Genomic DNA, 20,429 nt, shown 5'->3' with positions numbered 1-20,429 from the left:
CAATTACAGGAAAAGATGAAGCATTTATTAGCAGGGAACAAGAGCAGACACCCACACATAGGCCTGTCTAAGATAGCCTCTAAAAATCCACTGGCTGCTTGCACTTGGATGATAACATTGTTGGAATTGCTGTGTCTCAACAATGTAAACTGCTATTTTGCAACTGGCAAATCAGATGACTGAAAGGGGAAACTATTTATCAGCAGTCATGAACAAATATTTACTAATGAATAAATGGAATGAAATAGATTTTATAAGAGCACCAATGGTGGTCTGAATATTTTGTAAGCTCGGAAAGAGAAAACAATTACTAATGCCCCTCATTATTCCAGCCAAAACTGATTAGACTAGCATTAGTGTTTCTTTTTTAATTTTTTTTTTAACCAGAGTGATTACAACCTCCATAGCTACAAATCTGTTCTTTAAAAAAAATTGATTTAATGAGCAGATCCAGGCCTCAGACATATTTTTAGACATACTATATTTTATTTCCAGCATTTCATGGACAAAACAATATACCGCCAAGAATATTTTAATCCAAGGTACTATGTTTTTAGATACACAAAATGCAGAATGACCTTTATTTAAATTAAGTGCACAAAAACAAGAACAAAAGTAAGGTTTCCACGAGAGATCACAGAGTGTCTTTGTGTCGCAGATGTCTGTAGCAGGTGCAGCAGAAAACAAAATTGTAACTGAATCTGCAGCAAAGAGAATGTATCTTCTCCTGTGAGAAGATGCAGTGCACACACAGCAAGTCATAACAGACACACATTACACTCACCAAAGTGTCAGTCACCACTATAGGTCTGTCTATCCAGGCATTTACACTGCATCCATCAAGGTGATATCTAAATGCCTCTGGACAGGCAACCCTGTCCAGCTGTGATGAGAAATGTCCCAATTCACATAGAAACTTTCCTGGGATTAAAAAAGTCCACTTTCTGGATCCAGTCAGAACTGGAGGTAGAAGGGCCATAATGCTGCAAGAAAGGCCAGTGTCCCAGCCTAATTTGCAAGCTAACAAGGCTTAGATAGTTCTTCACACAAAGTCTGAATAAATTTCATCCAAACCTCTCACAAATGAGGGCCTGCATCTGGGTCTGGGGTCAGCTAGCAGCTAACCATAGCCGAAATTCCTCATTGGCCAAATCACCTGATTGACCAAGCAGCACAGTCGGAACTGCTCTTAAGACCAGCAGTAGCACTTGCCCAGATATTGCTCAACGCTTACACCTGCAGCTGTGATTGCTCCTGTGTCTGTCTTGTTTCTAGCCTTCCTCCAGCCCTGTTCAGCTCAGACTCCTGTTTCCTGGCCCCAACTCTGACCGCCACTGCTCCAACTGCTAGGCCTGACCACCCATGCCCAGTCCAAGACAGTGGCTAACATTTACAAGTTTGCCCATTGTTAATTGCTGGATACATTAGCTGCTACACCCCATTACTGCTTGGCTCTCACTGCAATACCTTGATGATTCAGGGCACGATTTATTTTTAATATTTATTGTTTCAATAACTCTGCATGGTCAAAAAACATTTTAAAATAAACATCAAAGGGTTAAGCCCCCAAAACAAAACAGAAAAATTAATAAAATCCAAGGCACAACCATGCTCAATTAATCTGCCTTTGGTTACCCCCTGCTGTTTGGAGAGTGGAAAAATGCTAAAAGGCAACATCAGCAAAGCCAGGTCTACATGACAGTTCAAACATTTCCAAACACTTGAATCAGTTACATGTGTGTGCTTACAATAAATTTGAAGTTCTCTCTCTCTCTCTCTCTCTCTCTCTCTCTCTCTCTCTCACACACACACACACACACACACACACACACACACACACACACACACACACACACACACACACACAGTGTTAGATACTTGGCATTTTCTTCTCTTTTAGTTTCTATGGATTTGTGCTGCCATTTAAGAAAAAATAGAGTGGAAACCACTTGCAAGGAACTCACTCCTAGTGTAAATGCACCTGCAATGAATAAAAAGTGAAGTCTTGTGTTTTGTCAAAGCATTCCAAGGAATTAAGCTCCCTTTATAGTGATGCCCAAATTAGATTGTAAGGAACTATGGGAGCTAGTGTTTTTTGAGTCTGGGGTCCCACAGTAGCAGGACAAAGCAAGCTTCATCTATATCCACTTCCAACCTTTCTGGAGTTCCTGCATCCTGTACAAGCCCTACTGTATCTTTCACTGCATGCACATCTTATAAGGGCTGCAAATATCTCTCTTATTAGATGTGCATGTTGTAAAAACTCAAGTATGGTTCTTACAGAATACAGGAGCCCTTCTTGCATGGAAGATTAAAGGGGGGCTTTCATGCAGTTGCCCTGCACCAGTTAGGTCTTTTCCACGGAGGGTCACATGCTAATTATAGTGAAGCTACTTCACTGTAAAGCAGGTTCTACTGAATTTTATCAAAAAGGAACAATCTTAGAAAATGAAATGCACATGGAAGTGGTTATGGCTACATGATTCTATTCAGCTCAGTTATAATCTCAGTGGGAATGACTAAATCAGATGTGGATCCTTTCACTTTTAAATTGCCAATTGGGATTTGACTCAAGTCAGTAAAGAATGTGACCAGAAGTAGGGGCTCTCCAGTGGACTATGTGGAGTGAGTTGGTGAGCTCAGTCCAGTTCCTAGTGCACAGATGTATACAGTGCATCATGAAAACCACCAGCACAGTTGGGATTATTTTGCTCCTTTAGTGCACATCTCAAGAGTGAGATTTAGGATTGTTTAAGGCATTGAAATTAATCTGCTCTTTCACCCCCAGGTGACTTGCTATAGCCAATGTTTTTCCTGCTGACCAATCTAATCTCATTGTTTCCTTGTGCTCTCCCCATCTGCTTAATTTCTATACCTGTTGTCTATAGTCTTACACTGAGATGGTAAACTTTTCAGAGCAGGGGTTGTCTTGTCATTATATATTTGTACAGTGCCTAGCACAAGAGGACCCAGGCCTGTTGGTGGTACAATAATTCAATTAATAAACAATGGCTGAAGTGCAATGGCAGATTGCTGTGGGGAAGTGTGTTCTGCTCTACACACCTGTTCCGTGGAGAAACAAAGAATTTCATTCTCTAGTACCATCAATCCAGCATTTTTCACCAGCTTTAAATCCATATAAAATCATTTTTTAAAGTGAATAGACACTGAGTAGCAATGAGTGCCTAGGGATAGCACAGAGCATACTGGCACGATCCATTATATTAAAGCCTCATCTAAGACATTTTAATCCTTTCAGAAAAAAGAATTTTTTAACAATCAGCACTATCATTTCCATCACACTTGTAAGAAGAATTCTGATTAAGTCAATACTTCCCTGTTATCAACACTGAAGGGGACCAAACATCAGGTTCCCGGAAGCTGAGAGTGAAAAGTAAGCTCTTTTGGAAGGTTTCTAAGTGGTTAATTTTCTATTCTTTGTTCCCTCTCTACACCACCTGCCTCTGACTGCTCATCCCTGCCTCTGTCTTCCATGGAGCTCTCTGGCAGATGCTGGTTAGTCACATGCAGCAGACAGGTGGAGGGGAACAGGCACATCATGAATTACATTTGTAATAATGATCCAATGATGACGTGTCCCTTTCTCTGAGGCCTCCCTGCCTCCTGTTCTTATTCCTGCCCATCCCCCCACTGCTACTCCTGTTTTGAAAAATAAAGGGGAAACGGTGGCAGATTTTCCTACAGCATTTTTGTTTCAGTCCTAATTCAAAAGGACACACACGATACAGACATTATTGTCTACAGAGCTGCATACCGATGCCCTTTCAGTAAAAGCACACTCTGTGACTCTATGTAATAGGTTAAATAGGTCTTGTATCTCAAACCACCACACCAAGAAAAATAACATATTTTACTTTTCCTTCAGTTACAATCAGAAACCAAGGTGAAGGATTGAATTTATGACACAATGGTCAATTGTCACATGCATAATATTAATTTTATTGCACAGAACACATTTATGTCTGCAATAATCTGCCATTTGGTAGCAAATACCATAAATTATTAATCTTCCCTAATGACAAGAGAAATATTCTAATACTGGAATGTCAACAACAACTATTTTCTTAATAAGTCCTCTTTCAGTTGGATTTTAACACTGGTCATCATGTGATCTAAATACCAACAAAAAATGTTTGAAAGCTAAGAAAAGCTCAGTTACTGTGAAATTATAAAGAAAGGTGTAACCATAAGAGACCACATCTGCAAGCTTTGAAAAAAAATGTCTATGGGAACATCTCATGTGGTTTTGGCTCACCACACACAGGTGGACATTACTTTGAAGAGTGAGGGATTTAAAAATAACAGATGGCATTTTCCAGAACACTCATTGCTGGCCTAACTCTTCCCATTGAGAATTTTAGCACTGGCCTCAACGGAAGCAAGGTTAGGCTAACAGGACGTGATTTTGAAAATCCTGTTGAATATATGATGAAGAAGTCAGGATAAAGTCAGGGCTCACCTTTTCCTTCCTCAGGCACAGGATCTATTCTATTTTATTGGTCTCCCTTCAGACACTCCTGGTCATATTTGGCTTTCAGATTTCTCTTCGCTAGAACCAATAGGTCATTCTATTGATGACCTAATATTACAAGAAGTATATTTTGTCCTCAGCGTAGTAGGTTCTGAATGTGCTCCCCTTTTTGCCATCCACACAGGTCATTATGGCACCCAGATTTCTGCCAGATGAAGCATATAGGGGGCTAGAATTGCAGTGAGGAAACCAAATTCCAAATGTGACAATGAATTGCTAAAATTGGATGCAGCTAGAATGAAGACAAAGGAGGTTTATATCTCCTCTCCATCAGAAGAGCATGTGTTTAGTGAGATTTTTCCCATCGTGCAGTACAAAAGAGGCCTCTTTTTATTCTGTGTCTTCTGGGAAAAAATCCAACAAAGGTGCACCTGAGCCCACAAGCACCAGTCATAGGGCATATCTGCATCTGAACTGGAAGGTGAGCGTCCCAGCTTGTGTAGACGGACCCGCACTCGCGCTGCTCAAGCTAGCATACTAAAAATAGCAGTGTACTGTATCAGCTTGGGCTAGCCACCAGAATATGTACCACTCAGAGCCCCTTTGTATGTACTCAGGCAGGTAGCCTGAGCTGCTGCCCATGCTACCCTGGCTACACTGCTATTTTTAGCCCGCTAGCTCAAGGAGAGTTAGCATGTGTATGTCTACGCAATCTGGTCATCACACCTCCCAGCTCAAATGTAGACGTAGCCAGAGAGAGCATAATCACTTGGCACTTAGGAATAGACAAATCATCTCTACATACTACAAAACAAATGTATTGTAAGAAAAAGGTTTAGCAAGGTCAATGGCCCTGATCCCTGGGTCTGGCTGAACTGTGCCATCTTTATATCTCCTAACACCCCAATACTGAGCTTGGCAAGGGACCAGTTTGGCCCTTATGCCAGCTGAGAATCACCGGAGCTTAACAATGACCATTTGACCCTTCCTCTCTCCATGGTAAAATAAAAGAGCTAATTTAGACTCAATTGAGAGTCTTGTTTCACACTGCAGAGCTGAAATCACTGATACCTCGGTCTAAGTATTAGACCTACTTTCGGACAGTGTCTCTATTGCAAGAGACTGCCCAGAGTGCACCAACAGTGAGGCTGCCCCACTAACAGCTGAAATCACTAAGAGCTGTGTTAAGTGTGTATGTGGGGGGCCATCCTGGCGAGTGGCCAGCTGGGCGGCTGGCGGAGAGGTATGGCAAGTGGCCAGCAGAGAAGCTGGTGCAGAGGACCAGAGCAGAGTCCTGCAGAGACGTGGCAATTGGCCGTTGGGGTGACAAGTGAGTGCCTGAGCAGTGCAGCATGTAAGGTGCCTCCTTACCGCCCCCCACGCCTTCTACACAGGGTGGGAGGTGAACTGTGTGGCTACACTGGCCAAGGACACCAACTGTGACTGGGGTACAGAAAAGGGACAGGCACATTAAAGGTACTTTTGGGTTACTGGACTTAAGATTGAGGGGGAAAGGACACTGCCCAAATTACTTGGGTGTAGGTCTTTTGCTCATGGCTTGTGTTTATGAACCCTCGTTGCAGTGTTTTCCCAAATTAATGCTCAGTTAATTCCCTCCTTTTATTAAAAGGTTTTGCTACACTCAGACTCTGTGCTTATGAGAGGGGAAGTATTGCCTCTTAGAGGTGCCCAGGGGGTGGTGTGTAATTGTCCCAGGTCACTGGGTGGGGGTTTGAGCCAGTTTTGTGTTGTTTTGTTGAAAAGGAACCCCTAGATCAGGGGTTCTCAAACTGGGGGTCGGGACCCCTCAGGGGGTCATGAGGTTATTATGTGTGTGGGGGGGGTCACGAGCTGTCAGCTTCCACCCCAAGCCCCGCTTTGCCTCGAGCATTTATAGTGATGTTAAATATATAAAAAAGTGGTTTTAATTCATAAGGGGGGGGGGGGTCGCACTCAGAGGCTTGCTATGTGAAAGGGGTCACCAGTACAAAAGTATGAGAACCACTGCCCTAGATACTGAACCCAGCCCTTGTTGCTGCTGGCTCCACCTGGCAGAAGGGTTACACGTACACTGCATCCCAAGCGAGAAAATACACTAATATAGTCTCTCTGTGTGTCACATTTTTGTGCTCTACAGCCAGAGAACTGAGATCATAAATGAGACATCAGTGAGGTCAAAATAGGGCCCTTAGGATCTAGATGATCAATTAGGAGATATAAATTACTCTTCATTCTGAAATTCAACCTTGTGATGCATGGCTATAATCATATTTTACATGAAAACTAAATACAAAAATCTAAATTTAAAAAGTTAGGAAATCAGGTTTCCATTGTTTTACAATCAATCTTTGATAGTATATGTGATCAATGTTGGAGACCCTAAATCTTGAAATTTTACATTTTGAGCTTACTGCTCCCTGAGTTTCTTAATTCTTTAATTCCCTGCAGCTTGAGAGAGACTAATTAATTGAAGGAGCCATAATAGCTAATCATTGGCTAAATAAATTTAAAAGGAGGTGTCTGTCCCTGGAGATACCGTTGCTCATTTTAATTAAAATGACCATTTTCTGATGTAATATAAATAAAGGCTATTGTACCTTCTGCTCCAAGAACATATTAACTCTTCTTGCCGCCTCCAGAGTCACTGCAATATTATTTGTGGTGCTTGAACTCCTTTTAACTAATTTGTATCTTTACTCATTTTACCATTTAACATATTAACATTCCTGCATGAATTCAGAAATACCACATGTGTAAATGGTGTTATCATAGAAGGACAGACAACATTAATGTTGCAGCTGTAAAAAAAGAAGTTTTAGCCTCATAAATTTTCACGGTCATAGGAGGGAGTGAACTTTTCAAACCTGAGATTTTATTTCAGTTGAATGAACATAAGTAAGAGTCTATCATTTTTAGTACCTATAGAGGTGGCAATCGATGCAGTTGTTTAAGTAACTTTATAGATAGGCTTGGTAGAATTCGATTTTTATTATTTCGATGGAGATCAATATTTATTTCTAAGCATTTTTTTTTTAGATTTTTATTGATTTAAGTTTTCACAGCTGTGCAAAAATATGGATTTTAAGCATTTTTTCCATTTTTATCAAATTTTCACAGTTGCAGGAAATTATAGGGGGTCAGACAGCAACTATTTAATGACAGTAGATGTTGAGATTCAAAAAGCTAAAGCTCTATAACCGTTAAAACGCATCACATGTCAAAATATACAAAGTAAATACTCTTAAATCAAACCACAGTTCTCACACAGCATTTTTCTTACTTTGCCTATCCGTAAATTTTTATTATCATTGATGGGAATATATTTTCAATTTGTGAGTGTACAGTGAAATCAACATATACCAACAAAAATCTAATCCTTCCAAGCCTACTTATAGGAAATGATATGCCATTTTGCTGTTGTCTGAGATGGCTTGACTAAGGCTACGTCTTCAACGCTAACAAGATGTGTTTCTACAGCAAGCTAACTATCTCATTAGCTATATCATTGCAAAATCCCAGTGGAGACAAGGTGCTGTAGTTTTTACCTCAATGTAGCTAGTCAAGGTCAACACTAGGTGAGGGAAGGGAGAGAGTTTTGACCTCACCTAGCTACATCCAGGTAAAAAGTACCTGTGCCTTGTGTCCACCGGGATTTTACAGCAAAATCACTAACTCAAATTGTATTAGCATTCTGTGGATTTCATGTTAACAAAAGTAATTTACCTTTATTGCCTACAATCAGCTCAAGAGCTAGATGAAAAATAACAGATCTTCCAGCTTGGAAGTTTTACAAATTACTGTGATATGTGAGTGAGTACTTAGAATACAAAAGCCTCTCAGGACAGGAAAAACATTTTGGCATTTCATCTGGAGCACCGCTATGACTCTGAACAAGGCACAGAACTATGGAAAAGAAACTACATTGCCTAAATTTGCCAGTGTTGGCAAGGATGAAATCATTGTATCAACAGAACTGAAGTTAAAGGTATGCTTAGCTGAAGCAGCATGCTCCGTTTTGTGTCAATATACAGGTCTGGACCACAACTTGAACCAGATAAGCTTGTTATGCAAATGATGTTGGCCATCAGAAGAGAAGTAGATAATGAAATTACTACAAAGCCAACCACTCATCACAAGGGTGACAGAAACATCAGGCAAGGTCCTAACATATGGATAAAAGGCAGTAAGGAATTTATATAATCATTACTTTTAATTTATCATAACTGAGCTGTCATGAGTCATGCATTGACAAATGCATAACTAACGCATATAAATGAGCCAATTATCACTAATGGCTAAAAGGTTCACAGCTGTATAGTCTGATGTTTTTATTATTGTAAAAAAATGAAAGTTTACTAATGTAAACTGAAACGTTGGTAAAAATGTTTCGTAACCTCACCTCATATGGGAGATTGCTAGTAAACAAAATATGGCAATGTCACAGCAAATTCCATTCCAATGTTCTCTTTCATCAAACTACAAAATTGGCAAATTTATTACAAATTGTTGTATTGCTTCAGATATCATTTATGTTTAAAACACTGTTTATCAGTACACTTCACTGCTTCATTGTGTATGTTACTGTAAAAACACAAAGCAGGTTCAACGAACTTGGAGAAAAGCTGTTGGGAAACAAATAATTAAAATTGATCGGATTACAAACGTATAATTTCAGGGTATCAAAAAACTGAAAAGACAAGTATTACACTAGATATATAAACCACCAAACCTTGACTCCTTCTATAAAGTCATTTATACCCTATTGGATTTCAGTGTTCACATTTAATTAAAAGTTTGAATAAATGTCAGTAAGTGTTAAGCTTAATTTATTGTATTGTTCCCAAGCTCTGAAAGGTTTTCCAAGAATGAAGGCACCAAGAAGGAAGCGTGTGTAGGACAACGCTGAAGCAGGATGTATCAAATAGTTGAATGTCGTTCTCATGTTTACCAACTGCCTTGTCTCTACACAATACAAATAGAATATTAGACACTCGGTGATGGTTTTCTCCCGAATGTTGGCCACAAGCACCTCAAGCTTAGCATTTTAGGGGTTCTCTGTCACTATGGAAGAAAAGCCAACCATCATCCATTGTGGATTTTTATCCTTTGTAATTAATCGGTGATCACAATGTACTACATAGTTACTAGTTAAACCAGGTACATGCAGCATAGAAAAACAGGTCAGGTCTGTCTGCTCCAAATGCGCAGAGTTCTACTACTTCAGCAAAAAAAAGAATCTCCCTTAGTTTTCAGCAGTAGTAGATACCATCTATAGGTCAGCCAGCACATTATGCCCTACCTTATCCCTGATCCAAAAAACACTGAAGTCAATAGGAGTCTTTCCATTGACTTTAATCGGCTTTGGATCAAGTCCTTAATCTTCAACCTCCTAAAATGGGAAGTTGCCCCAAAAGACCAATTTCAGAAAGTCTGTGTCAGACTCAGTTCGTGTACCACTGCTAGTTCAAGAAATTTCTGGATATATTATTTGTGACATAGTTACAGAACGGACCTAGCCAGGTTTTCAAAGCCAAGGGGAAAAAACAAAAACTGAGGAGTGTTGTTTCAGTTGAAGCACCGGGAATAAGAGATTTAAAGCATTAAGTAACTTGAATAGTGTTGAATCAATAAGGGTCTGATAATATTAGGGCATATTCGCGCAGAATGACGTCCTAAGATATGGTGAACATAAGAACATAAGTATGGCCATACTGGGTCAGCCTAAAGGCCCATCTAGCCCAGTATCCTGTCTTCCAACAGTGGTCAACGTAGGTGCCTCAGGGGGAATGAACAGAACAGGTAATCATCAAGTGATCCATTCCCTGTCCCCCATTCCCAGCTTCTGGCAAACAAAGGTTAGAGACACCATCCCTGCCCATCCTGGCAAATAGCCATTGATGAACCTATACTCCATCAATTTATCTAGCTCTTTTTTGAACCCTGTTATAGTCTTGGACCTCACAACATCCTCTGGCAAGGAGGTCACTTCCTCTGCAGTGTGGGGCATGGGCCACTTGTTGGAGGATTCTCTGCACCTTGAGGTCTTTAAACCACGATTTGAGGACTTCAATAACTCAGGCATAGGTTAGGGGTTTGTTACAGGAGTGGGTGGGTGAGATTGTGTGGCCTGCGTTGTGCAGGAGGTCAGACTAGATGATCATAATGGTCCCTTCTAACCTTAAAGTCTATGAGTCTATGAGTTCCACAGGTTGTTTTAAATCTACTGCCTAGTAATTTCATTTGGTGACCCCTAGTTCTTGTGTTACGAAAAGGAATAAATAACACTTCCTTATTTACTTTCTCCACACCTGTCAGGGTTTTATAAACCTCTATTATATTATACATTTGCTTATTAATGGAAGTTATTATAAGACTTTTGGTAAATTATGCATGTCTTAGTTTACCTGTACTAACAAACAAAACATGAGTTTGGTTTATTAAGGATCCCATGCTGAAGCTGGGTGGCACCTACATAACACATCAGTCCCTAACTTAATATGTTCTGTTGGTTTTGGTTTGTAAGAGGTATCCAAGGTTGAATGGAGGGGGGTTAGGACAAATGCTTTGTTCCTCTCCTTTTTAATTTTGATTTTTAATTGCCTAGTACAAGGGTAGGCAACCTATGGCATGCGTGCCAAAGGCGGCACGTGAGCTGATTTTCAGTGGCACTCACACTGCCCGGGTCCCGGCCACCGGTCCGGGGGACTCTGCATTTTAATTTAATTTTAAATGAAGCTTCTTAAACATTTTAAAAATCTTATTTACTTTACATACAACAATAGTTTAGTTATATATTATAGACTTATAGAAAGAGACCTTCTTAAAAACGTTAAAATTATTACTGGCATGTGAAATCAGAGTGAATAAATGAAGACTCGGCACACCACTTCTGAAAGGTTGCCGACCCCTGGCCTAGAATTTACTTCAGCAAACCCTTCCCTGCAAGGCGAGTCCATATGTTGCTACCACATCTCCTATACTACCAAACTTTACCTCTAAGCCATCAAGCAAACCAGGTGTATTAATAGATTCATCCTTGGTCCATCACAAATCAAGAAGCTAGTCAACTTAGTATAGTCCACAGCTGCTGTTAAGCAAATTGCATGAAGAGATCAAACTGAGCTGGTCAGTTTTCAAAACGTGACATGCGGTCTTCGATTTCTGAGATCATGTGTGTTATAACCTTCTACCAAGCAAAACAACTCTGTGTACCAAGTAAATTCTGCTTCCAGGGTTTCCTGTCACTCTGTAAGGCCTTGCAGAGTAAGCAGTTTTTAAATGGAAGGAAAAAACTCACTGTGAAATGAAGTGGTTGAATCCTCTGCACCATTTTTCTGGATGTAGCAAAGTAGGAGGAGGATTTCTGAAAAATACATAGTTTTCAATTTTTAAATTTTAAGGGCAGATCTGTTAAATCATAATGTTATTGCAATTTTCTCATGGATCTTCAACAAAGATAATATAAGTTCTGATAGAAAATGGTGACACAGAAAGGAATGTCCAAATAGTCTATATGCTTTGGATGCCTGTTTCATTCGGTTAAGGGTTTTTTTTGACAATTCCTCTCCCTCTTAATGAATTTCCCCTTTTTATTTCATTGCTGTTGATGCTGGTGACAAGTACAGAATGCATAGTGCATATCATGCAAGCTTTCCCACAGTTTGCTTTAATGCAGCTTGACTCTGAAAGGATCATCTGAGGGCTGAGCAGTTAATCCAGTCTCCATGCCCATTCAGTACTTGGCTTCTCCACTCAGCTAACCAATTATGATCGTGATATTCAGAAACATGGACATCTGCATATTAAAAACTAAGGGAGAGATCATCAACAAAATGGTGGTAACTTTCAGTCATTAATGACTTGATCCTTGTATATTCTGGTAACCTGGAGATTAATGTTTCCGTATAATGAGCACTAAAACTATTACAAATGTAGCATATGAATTTTGTAGTAACATTTTCCACTCATTACTTCTTACATTACATATTAACAGAGATTTCCATAAGAATGCATCCAGACGCTTACATTGTTGAATGCAGTGTAGTTGTAGCCATGTCAGTCCCAGGATATTAGAGAGAAAAGATGGGTGAGGTATTATCTTTTATTGGACAAACTTCGGTTCCTTTCCCAGACCTGAAGAAGAGTTCTGTGTGGCTTGAAAGCATCTTTCTCACCAGCAGAGGCTGGTCCAATAAAAGATATAACCTCACCCATCTTGTCTCTCCAGAGTCTTAGAAATAACAAATATGCTGCCATATATTAGTTGTCATATAACTACTTTCCCCACTGAATACTACAGTAAGTTATATAGATAAGTAAATATTGGCCCATAGTGGAACATCAAATCCAAAGCACTTGAACACTGAGGAAATTCAGACGTGGATACAATCTTGGTGACTAACATCATCTCCATTAGAAGGATCTAGACCAGAAAAACAGATCTGAACTCCTCAAACTTTGGGTAAGTTTGGCTCCGCTTCCAGATCCAAACTTCATGGAGTAAGGCCCATGTCTAGTAAAAACAAAACAAAGTTTCCTGCCTAGCACATTGGGTCATTATCTTCCATAGCTTTCTTCAAGCAATTAAAGTTTTCAAAAATGTTTGAGTAAACATAAGAAAGGTCTGTTATAAAACTTCACTAATTTGTGTTTTAATGTAATTGAGGACACACTGAACTGGCAAAAATAGTCACATACTTTAGCTTAATCTGATACCAAATAGTCATGAATAGTCTCTACATTGCATTATGAATATCACTCATTTAATTCAGGGCCACACTCTACAACCAGACATGGTTTGGAAACATTTTGGAAAACAAAGAGTAAGCAACATAAACACAATGTAAATTTGTACTGATCTGTTTAGCAGTCTTTGAATTTCTCACACATGTACATTCAAATAGTAGCTCCGTTTAACAATTACTAGTCCAAAAAAATCAAAACATAGTTTAAAAAAAGACAATATGGCTTTGTAATAAATAGACCATTTTCATTCATCTGTATCTATTCAAAACAAATGCAGTCATCTCGTTTCATTGCAGGTTGTCACATTGTCTGAGCTGAATATGTTATTATTTTTCTCTTTTGTTACAGAAGATGCCGAGAGTGTAATTTTCTTCACAAAGTAAAGAAATTCAGAATGTTTTGAGGTGCACATCATTTATCAAATTTACCATTAGAATAAATATGTGATGGGTTATTTTCAGTGGCACTAATATTTCAGTCCTGTCTTCCATTAACCATGTTCATATCTTTGTGTACATCAGAGAATCTGTAACTGTACATTCAAACACAAAGCACAGAGATACATGAAGAAACAAGACTATATCTGAAAGAGAGACAAGCTTCAAAAATCTCTTTTTCTAATGAACAATGGCTAGCACTTCAGATAAAACCAAGCCTCTCTCCAATGTACTTTCAGAGTGGCCTACAACAAGTATGTTTCTGGTCATTTCACTTTTGACTCCACCTACTGTTACTTTACAGGAACACTGCTTTATCTGACTATCAAAGTTCTGATAATAGCACCCATCTCTACGGTATCTCAGTGTAAAGCATATTCCTACTGCCTGCAGAATGTTTGCCGTTAAACCTCCCTAGTTTGGAATTTCATTGCAAATTCAAAAGTCAAGCCTGGTTTTTTCAAAAGTTTTGCTAGTATTCATGAACTATGTAATGTAGCTAATAAAGAACTGTTTGCATGTTCTTTTAGATACTATTCTCGAAGTCTAGCATCTGATTATATTCATGAAGGTAATAATGGGGTTTAATTTAAAGAATGTAATTCAGAGGTAGTGTCAGTTCCATAGCATTATTTCACTAAGAATATTCTAAAAAGATGCTTTATAAAGAAACCACAGGGTAAAACATTTACACTTTAATACATCCCATGTTGCAGATGTTATCATGGACCCAGGTAGGATTTCATAATGGAAGAGCAGACCAGTGAACCAAATGTTATTGTTGATTTGCCTGTGAGAATACAGTTAGTCAATTGATTATTTTCTGGCTAAAGGAAAATCATGTAAAAACAGAATGATCCCTACAAATAGACATCAGATTATGCTAGCATCAAAGGCGCCTGCTTCTTCTTTTATTGGCTTCTCAATATTCCATCCACCAAATCATAAATCATGGACACTTATAAAGTAACTAATGAGTCCCTGAGTTTATGGACAGTTTCTTGAGCCTAATATTTCTGTATCTGTTCATGGAAGAATTTGGTGTTATTCCTAAATTCTCTCTAATCATCTAGGCTATGCTGGAAAGGTGGTTTTATAGTTAAATCACAGATTTGGATGCCAGAAGTCCGGGATTCAATTCCTGGTGCTGCCATAGACTTCTGTGTTCTTAGGCAAGTCTCGTAATCTGGGTCTCAGTTGTTCTCTCTGTAAAATGGGGATGATACTGTTTACCCACCCCAGCTTGTTAAGAGGCTAAATTTAATTAATGTTTGTAAAGCACATTGAGATCCTTTGATGGAAGATGCTATTTAAGTGCAATGTATTATTAATACCTTTATATGCTTCTACTATTTAAATTACCCAGTAGATGAAATGTTGCATCTTGATCCATTGCACAGAGAGTCTAGCAATTGACTTTAGTGAATATAACCAAAGAATGTTTAAGCAACATTAAGGCCTGATTTAAAATCACAATATTGAAGAACATTGAATGAAGTTTGGAACCCAGTCTTACTGTCCACTCTGCATTCATGTGTGTTCAGAAAAAAGCCAATTCACTTGCCACTGAAGTTAAATCAAATCTGCTGTGTTACTTAAGGATAATGTTATATTCCCCTATAGCCTTCTACATTCTGATTCTATGGAAGCCGTGGTAACCTCATAATAAGCCATGAAGCCAAGAAGTGTAGGCATGCCAATTATTGGAGATTTATGGACACCCAGCACTCAGTGGGTTCCCCTACAAATGGCCACATATGCAGGAGTAAATAAAATACCAGCTGAAATAAGGTATAGGACATGCTGATTAACATGTAATGCAATTCACTGAGAGTCATGTTATGCTACAATAAGAGATAATACAATTGTAACAATTCTAATAACAATACATTTACTAAGAAAAGTCCTTCCCAAATGGGATTTCTCAAGTGCTTGGCAGTTTTCTTTTCCAGTAATCATCATCCTAGCTTTAGGGATATACCTCCTATGCCCAGACCTGCATTTCCCCCCCCTGTAAACTGGAACTCTGGCTCTTTCAGCTATCCCTCACTGCCTGGATATCTGGCTCCCTTGTTCCTCTTGGGTGACAGGAGCGTCAATTTGCTTAGCTTCTCTTGGTGATGCCTCAGTTGCTTCACGGCACTACAAACCTCACTTGTGCCACACTAATCCCAATTTAACTGAACTCAAATTAAAAACTAGTATAAACATACTGTAATGTTAATTGTTCCAACTCTTTGCACCATATCATGGCATTAAGAATGCAGATGACGTTAAGAACTCACTGTGTTAATATCTTGCTGCCATCCTTGGGCTGAAGCTCCCCTCGTGAGCTCACTAAAAGGAGATTTTAAAGAAAATTCTAGCATTGGTAAGGCCACCCCCTCTCAAAATCATAAGCAACACTCTGGCATTCCCTTTTCCCAGAGAGATGCCTTTCTTTCTTTCTTCTTTTCAGAAGCACCTTGTCCCCTGTCTGTCCTACCCCAAGAGGATTCAGGTAGTTCTAAGTGACTCCGTTGTCATCAAATATCTCCTGATCAGTCCTGAGGCTGTAGCAGCTCAGGTGCTGCTGGAGGAAGCTAAGCGATGGCCTTCCAAGCCTTTTAAAATAGTGTGTTAGCTTACTTTTCCTTTTCAGAATTAGATTGGCCTTGAACACACAATACTAACCAAGGATTCCTACAGAGTTTTTATGGACAGTTCAATATATAGGACAAGATCTTGCCATCCTGTGGAAAGGCACTCTGCAGGTCTCAAAGTTAGATAGGACAAAATGTGGTTTAATTAGGACAAAGGTTTCACTGCATTGTATGGTGGAGGTGGGAATTACCACGGATCTTGGTGCATCTGAAGAGGCCAAGGTTCCTGGAAAAGGCAGCCAGACAAACTCCTAAGACAAATGTTGAGTGTTAGGCACATGAAAATAGGTTAATATCCAGGGATATGTAAATGTCCAAGAATTTGGTTTTCCTTTGAAAATACTGTAACTTTCCTGAAATCTGAAACTAATGATCAATTAAAAATTCTGATTTATAACACTGGAATTGCATGTATGAAATATAAAGTGACTGCATCAAATAGCTTATATAGTGCATACTGTATTATCATGTGTTGAACCACAGCCAAATACAGCACTTGTCTTAGTACTTTGGTCCAAACAGGAATCTATCTAAGGTCATTTGTGTCTCAAGATTATGTTATATCCAACATGTGTTATTCTACTGATGGCATCTCTTTACATCAGCTGATGTCATTGGACTTCATTAGTATCTGGCAACTTCTGCAGCATTTTGCACATATTCATAAAAAAGCTAAATATCCATCTCTTAGTAACTTGCTGATGCGTCTTATGCAATTCTTCTTGTTCAAAAAGAGCACATGTAACCAATTCAATCATCCTTGCCATATACAAGGAGCTCAAGGACAATAGCAGCTTATTTTCTAATATAAGCGATGGATAATTGCAAGAAGTAGATATGAAGTTCAGTGCATGAGCTGGCATAGCTAGGCCTTTCTAAATGCACTGTGAAAATGGTTCTCTTCTGATGCTAGAAGGGTGATCAACCATTTATTTCCCAAGTTTGTGCCTTTTTTCCCCTAGTCCTTAATTCTATAATTAGACCAATACCAAATGTTCCATTTCCTTAGGCAGAATCATTGTTTTGCTGATGGATATTGTCCTCCTTTCACTGCATTCTCTGCCTTCCATGGTCTGATTGTTGTACTTACTTTGTGGGAGTTTTGATGAGTGAGGACTGTTGCCTTGAGCCCATACAGAAGGTAACCTATATACGCACACAGCACGTTTTTAAAATGTTCCTTAGAACATGAAGACATTAGCAAGCTCAGCCCCAGAGAAGAATTGATTCTGAATGATCAGTAATAGGGAGTATGTGCTGGAAATGTTTTAATCCATTGAGTTTGATGTGTTTTCTGTCATTCAGTTTGCCTCCAAAGTCACAGCTGGTAAAACCAAATGGGTATTTTACCACAATCAGACCAGCAACGTGGTTCAGTGAGCACCATTTGTCCTTTAAATTAAGCCGTGTGCCTAATTACTGCTCATAGTTAATAGATTTATAATATGCAAAAGGAAAATAATGGCTTCAGATTTTAAATACTTTTTTTGACAAATTAAAAATGTTTGAAAAGCAAAATGCACTTTTAAAAAAAATTTCAATAAATTTAGCAACATCTTTTAAAAGGAAAACCAGAACCAGTCTCAAGTGAACAGATTGTATCATCAGAGCCTGCCACACTGTTTCTAATGGGGGAATTAGCAGCTGAGCATCAACACCTGTCACTGTGAACAGGCTCTGGCAAACACAACCAGGTACATGCTTCTTGTGAATTTCTTACAACAGTTTGAAATGAGACAACCAGAGACAATATTTATGTTGATATTTGCCAGGTTTATACTTAAACAGATTTCACTTGAAATGATACATATACACCTATTTCCTAAGGTGAAATTTTCTGTCTATAAACAAAGTGAAGTTAATGATGTGTAATAATGAGATTCTTCCACAAATGGTTACATAATACAAATGGCTTGTATGAAAATAGATAAATACCTGAATGAAATTTACACCTAACAAGTTCTCATAGAGGCTTAAGGTCTGACCCTGCAAAGACTTACTATTCTGTATAGTCATACAGAAATTAACCAGACTGCTCACAGTAGGAGTGAGTACCTGCACTATGGCAGACTTTCCATAGACTTTAATGGGAGTTGCCTGAGGCCCTAGGCCAAGAAATACACATTTACAGATTCAGGTCCTGAGGTAGCAGGACTGGCTAGAGAGTCAGTCACAGCTAATGAGTATCCTTTTCAAGCCCAAAAGATCTCCCACTCCACTGCCTTAGTCACAATACATTTGAAAGGGCCCCAGGGCACTTTTATGTCTGGGTGTCACATAGGGAGGTCAAAGAGGAGATCATAATGACAAGAAATGTGCAAGACATGCTGTCCTCATAATTAATCTAGTGTGATTTGTCAAATGGCTTGAAAAATTTCTCCAACAGCCACTAAACCAAACTAAGCCTAATAACCAGTCTGAACACCTCCTGGGCCACTAATCACCCTAAAGCCCTGTGCCCTAAAATTTAAAGGAATACAACAGTTGTGTCCTGTTAATTGTGCACTGTATTTAATTAAAATATTATCAATCCACTTTGAATTTAATTCTTTTTAAATATGAAACCTACTAAAAAGCTGGTCACATAGCAGTAAAATATATTTGTTACAACTATTATCTGATGGTTTTTACATCTATTTATTAAATAATACATTCAACAAATAGTATTTGGCCAGCTATCGAGCTAAGTGAAGACTGCAAAAAAGTATTTGTTGAGAAAATTATTTGACTGAAATCTCTCAAATTATATATTCACTGAATACTATTTTCTATAGGCTACACCCATGCTCCTTTCTTATGCCTGTCTGTACCCCAACCACCCACATACCAGGATTGAAAATTTACCAAGCATCTTACAGCCAGTAGACTAAACCTACTAGCCACAAACTGATAAAGATGGCGTTCCCACTAGCAATGGGTAATGCCCAAGAGAGAAAGCAACCCTGCACAGTCTCCCTCAGCTCCGGGGGAGGGGGTCGGAACTTGCAAGGCAGGGTGCTGACACACTCTCAGCACCCCAAAAACTCTCTCTCCCCCCACACTCGCTGTCACACTCCACCCCACCCCTTTTGAAAAGCATGTTGCAGCCACATGAATGCTGAGATAGCTGCCCATAATGCACCGCACCAATGCAGCTGCAAATGTGGCCACGCCAGTGCGCTGGCAGCTGTCAGTGTGGACAGACTGCAGCGCTTTCCCTACTCAGCTGTACGAGGGCGGGTTTAACTCACAGCGCTGTACAGCTGCAAGTGTAGCCATACCCTTAGACCCCAACTCAAGCACTGTGTAGTGTGCTTCTGAATCTAGGGAAGTTTTAACTTGCTCATAGTTTATTAGTTCACTGGCTACAATAAAGTCCATTTTAAATGCATCCCATGTGTTCCCCCCCCCCCCCAATTTTGACATATTAGGGGGTCTCCAGGACCCCAATATGGAAATAATTGGGTGATTTTTGGTCCAATATGAAGGTTAAATGTGCAGAAAACAAAAACATTCAGTTTAAATTATTCCAAATCATCGCCACTTCCGAGCAGTAAAGATATGCCATTTCAAATCATGTGGGATTTCCCTTCATTTAAACAAGAAATGGCTGCCCTCAAGTTAGACCAAAAGATATTGACAGAACAGAATCAGTTAAGAATATCAGTACTGGAAGTAAAATGCTTTGATATGTTTCACTATCTTTTAATTACAATTCCATAACCAGCAGATATTTCCTCCACCACTGGGACTCTCACTCTGACACTTCGTTGTGCGCATGCTATTGAAGTCAGAGCCAAGTCCCATGGAATATAATATGTATATTTCGAGATGCAAGTTAAATAGACAAATATACTGATAAGATTGTGGAGTATTTATTGCTGAAAAGACTGTAGAAAGAATGTATTTTTTTCCTGAGTTTTCATTCTTTCTCCTGATGCACTAAAATATAAATTGGACATTTGTTTTCTTTTCACTTCCCAGAAACAAATAATACTCTGGGAGCTTTGTGAGAATCATAAAGCCACATTGGCCCTCTTCTCTTTGTGATTTCAGGCTATATTTTTTCACCACCACTGAAGAAGCAAAAAAACCAGATTAACGATTAGACACTCCAGCTGGCTTGTGAGGTTT

The 20,429-nt window shown here is 39.1% G+C and overlaps 1 protein-coding gene across 1 annotated transcript in view; it reads right to left on the bottom strand.

The window, feature by feature from the left end:
- Positions 1-20,429, bottom strand: part of MYO3B (myosin IIIB) — a 285,486-nt gene that overhangs the window by 202,986 nt on the left and 62,071 nt on the right. Inside the window, exon 7 of the mRNA XM_024114809.3 lies at positions 11,790-11,855. Within this exon, the coding sequence (XP_023970577.3) occupies positions 11,790-11,855 (66 nt within the window). The remainder of the gene's footprint in view (positions 1-11,789; positions 11,856-20,429) is intronic.

The sequence above is a fragment of the Chrysemys picta genome, chromosome 11, assembly GCF_011386835.1.
Source record: "Chrysemys picta bellii isolate R12L10 chromosome 11, ASM1138683v2, whole genome shotgun sequence".
In the NCBI taxonomy this organism is placed as follows: domain Eukaryota; kingdom Metazoa; phylum Chordata; order Testudines; family Emydidae; genus Chrysemys; species Chrysemys picta.
The sequence above is the reverse complement of the archived record's forward strand: the minus strand, read 5'-3'. Positions and strand labels throughout refer to the sequence as shown.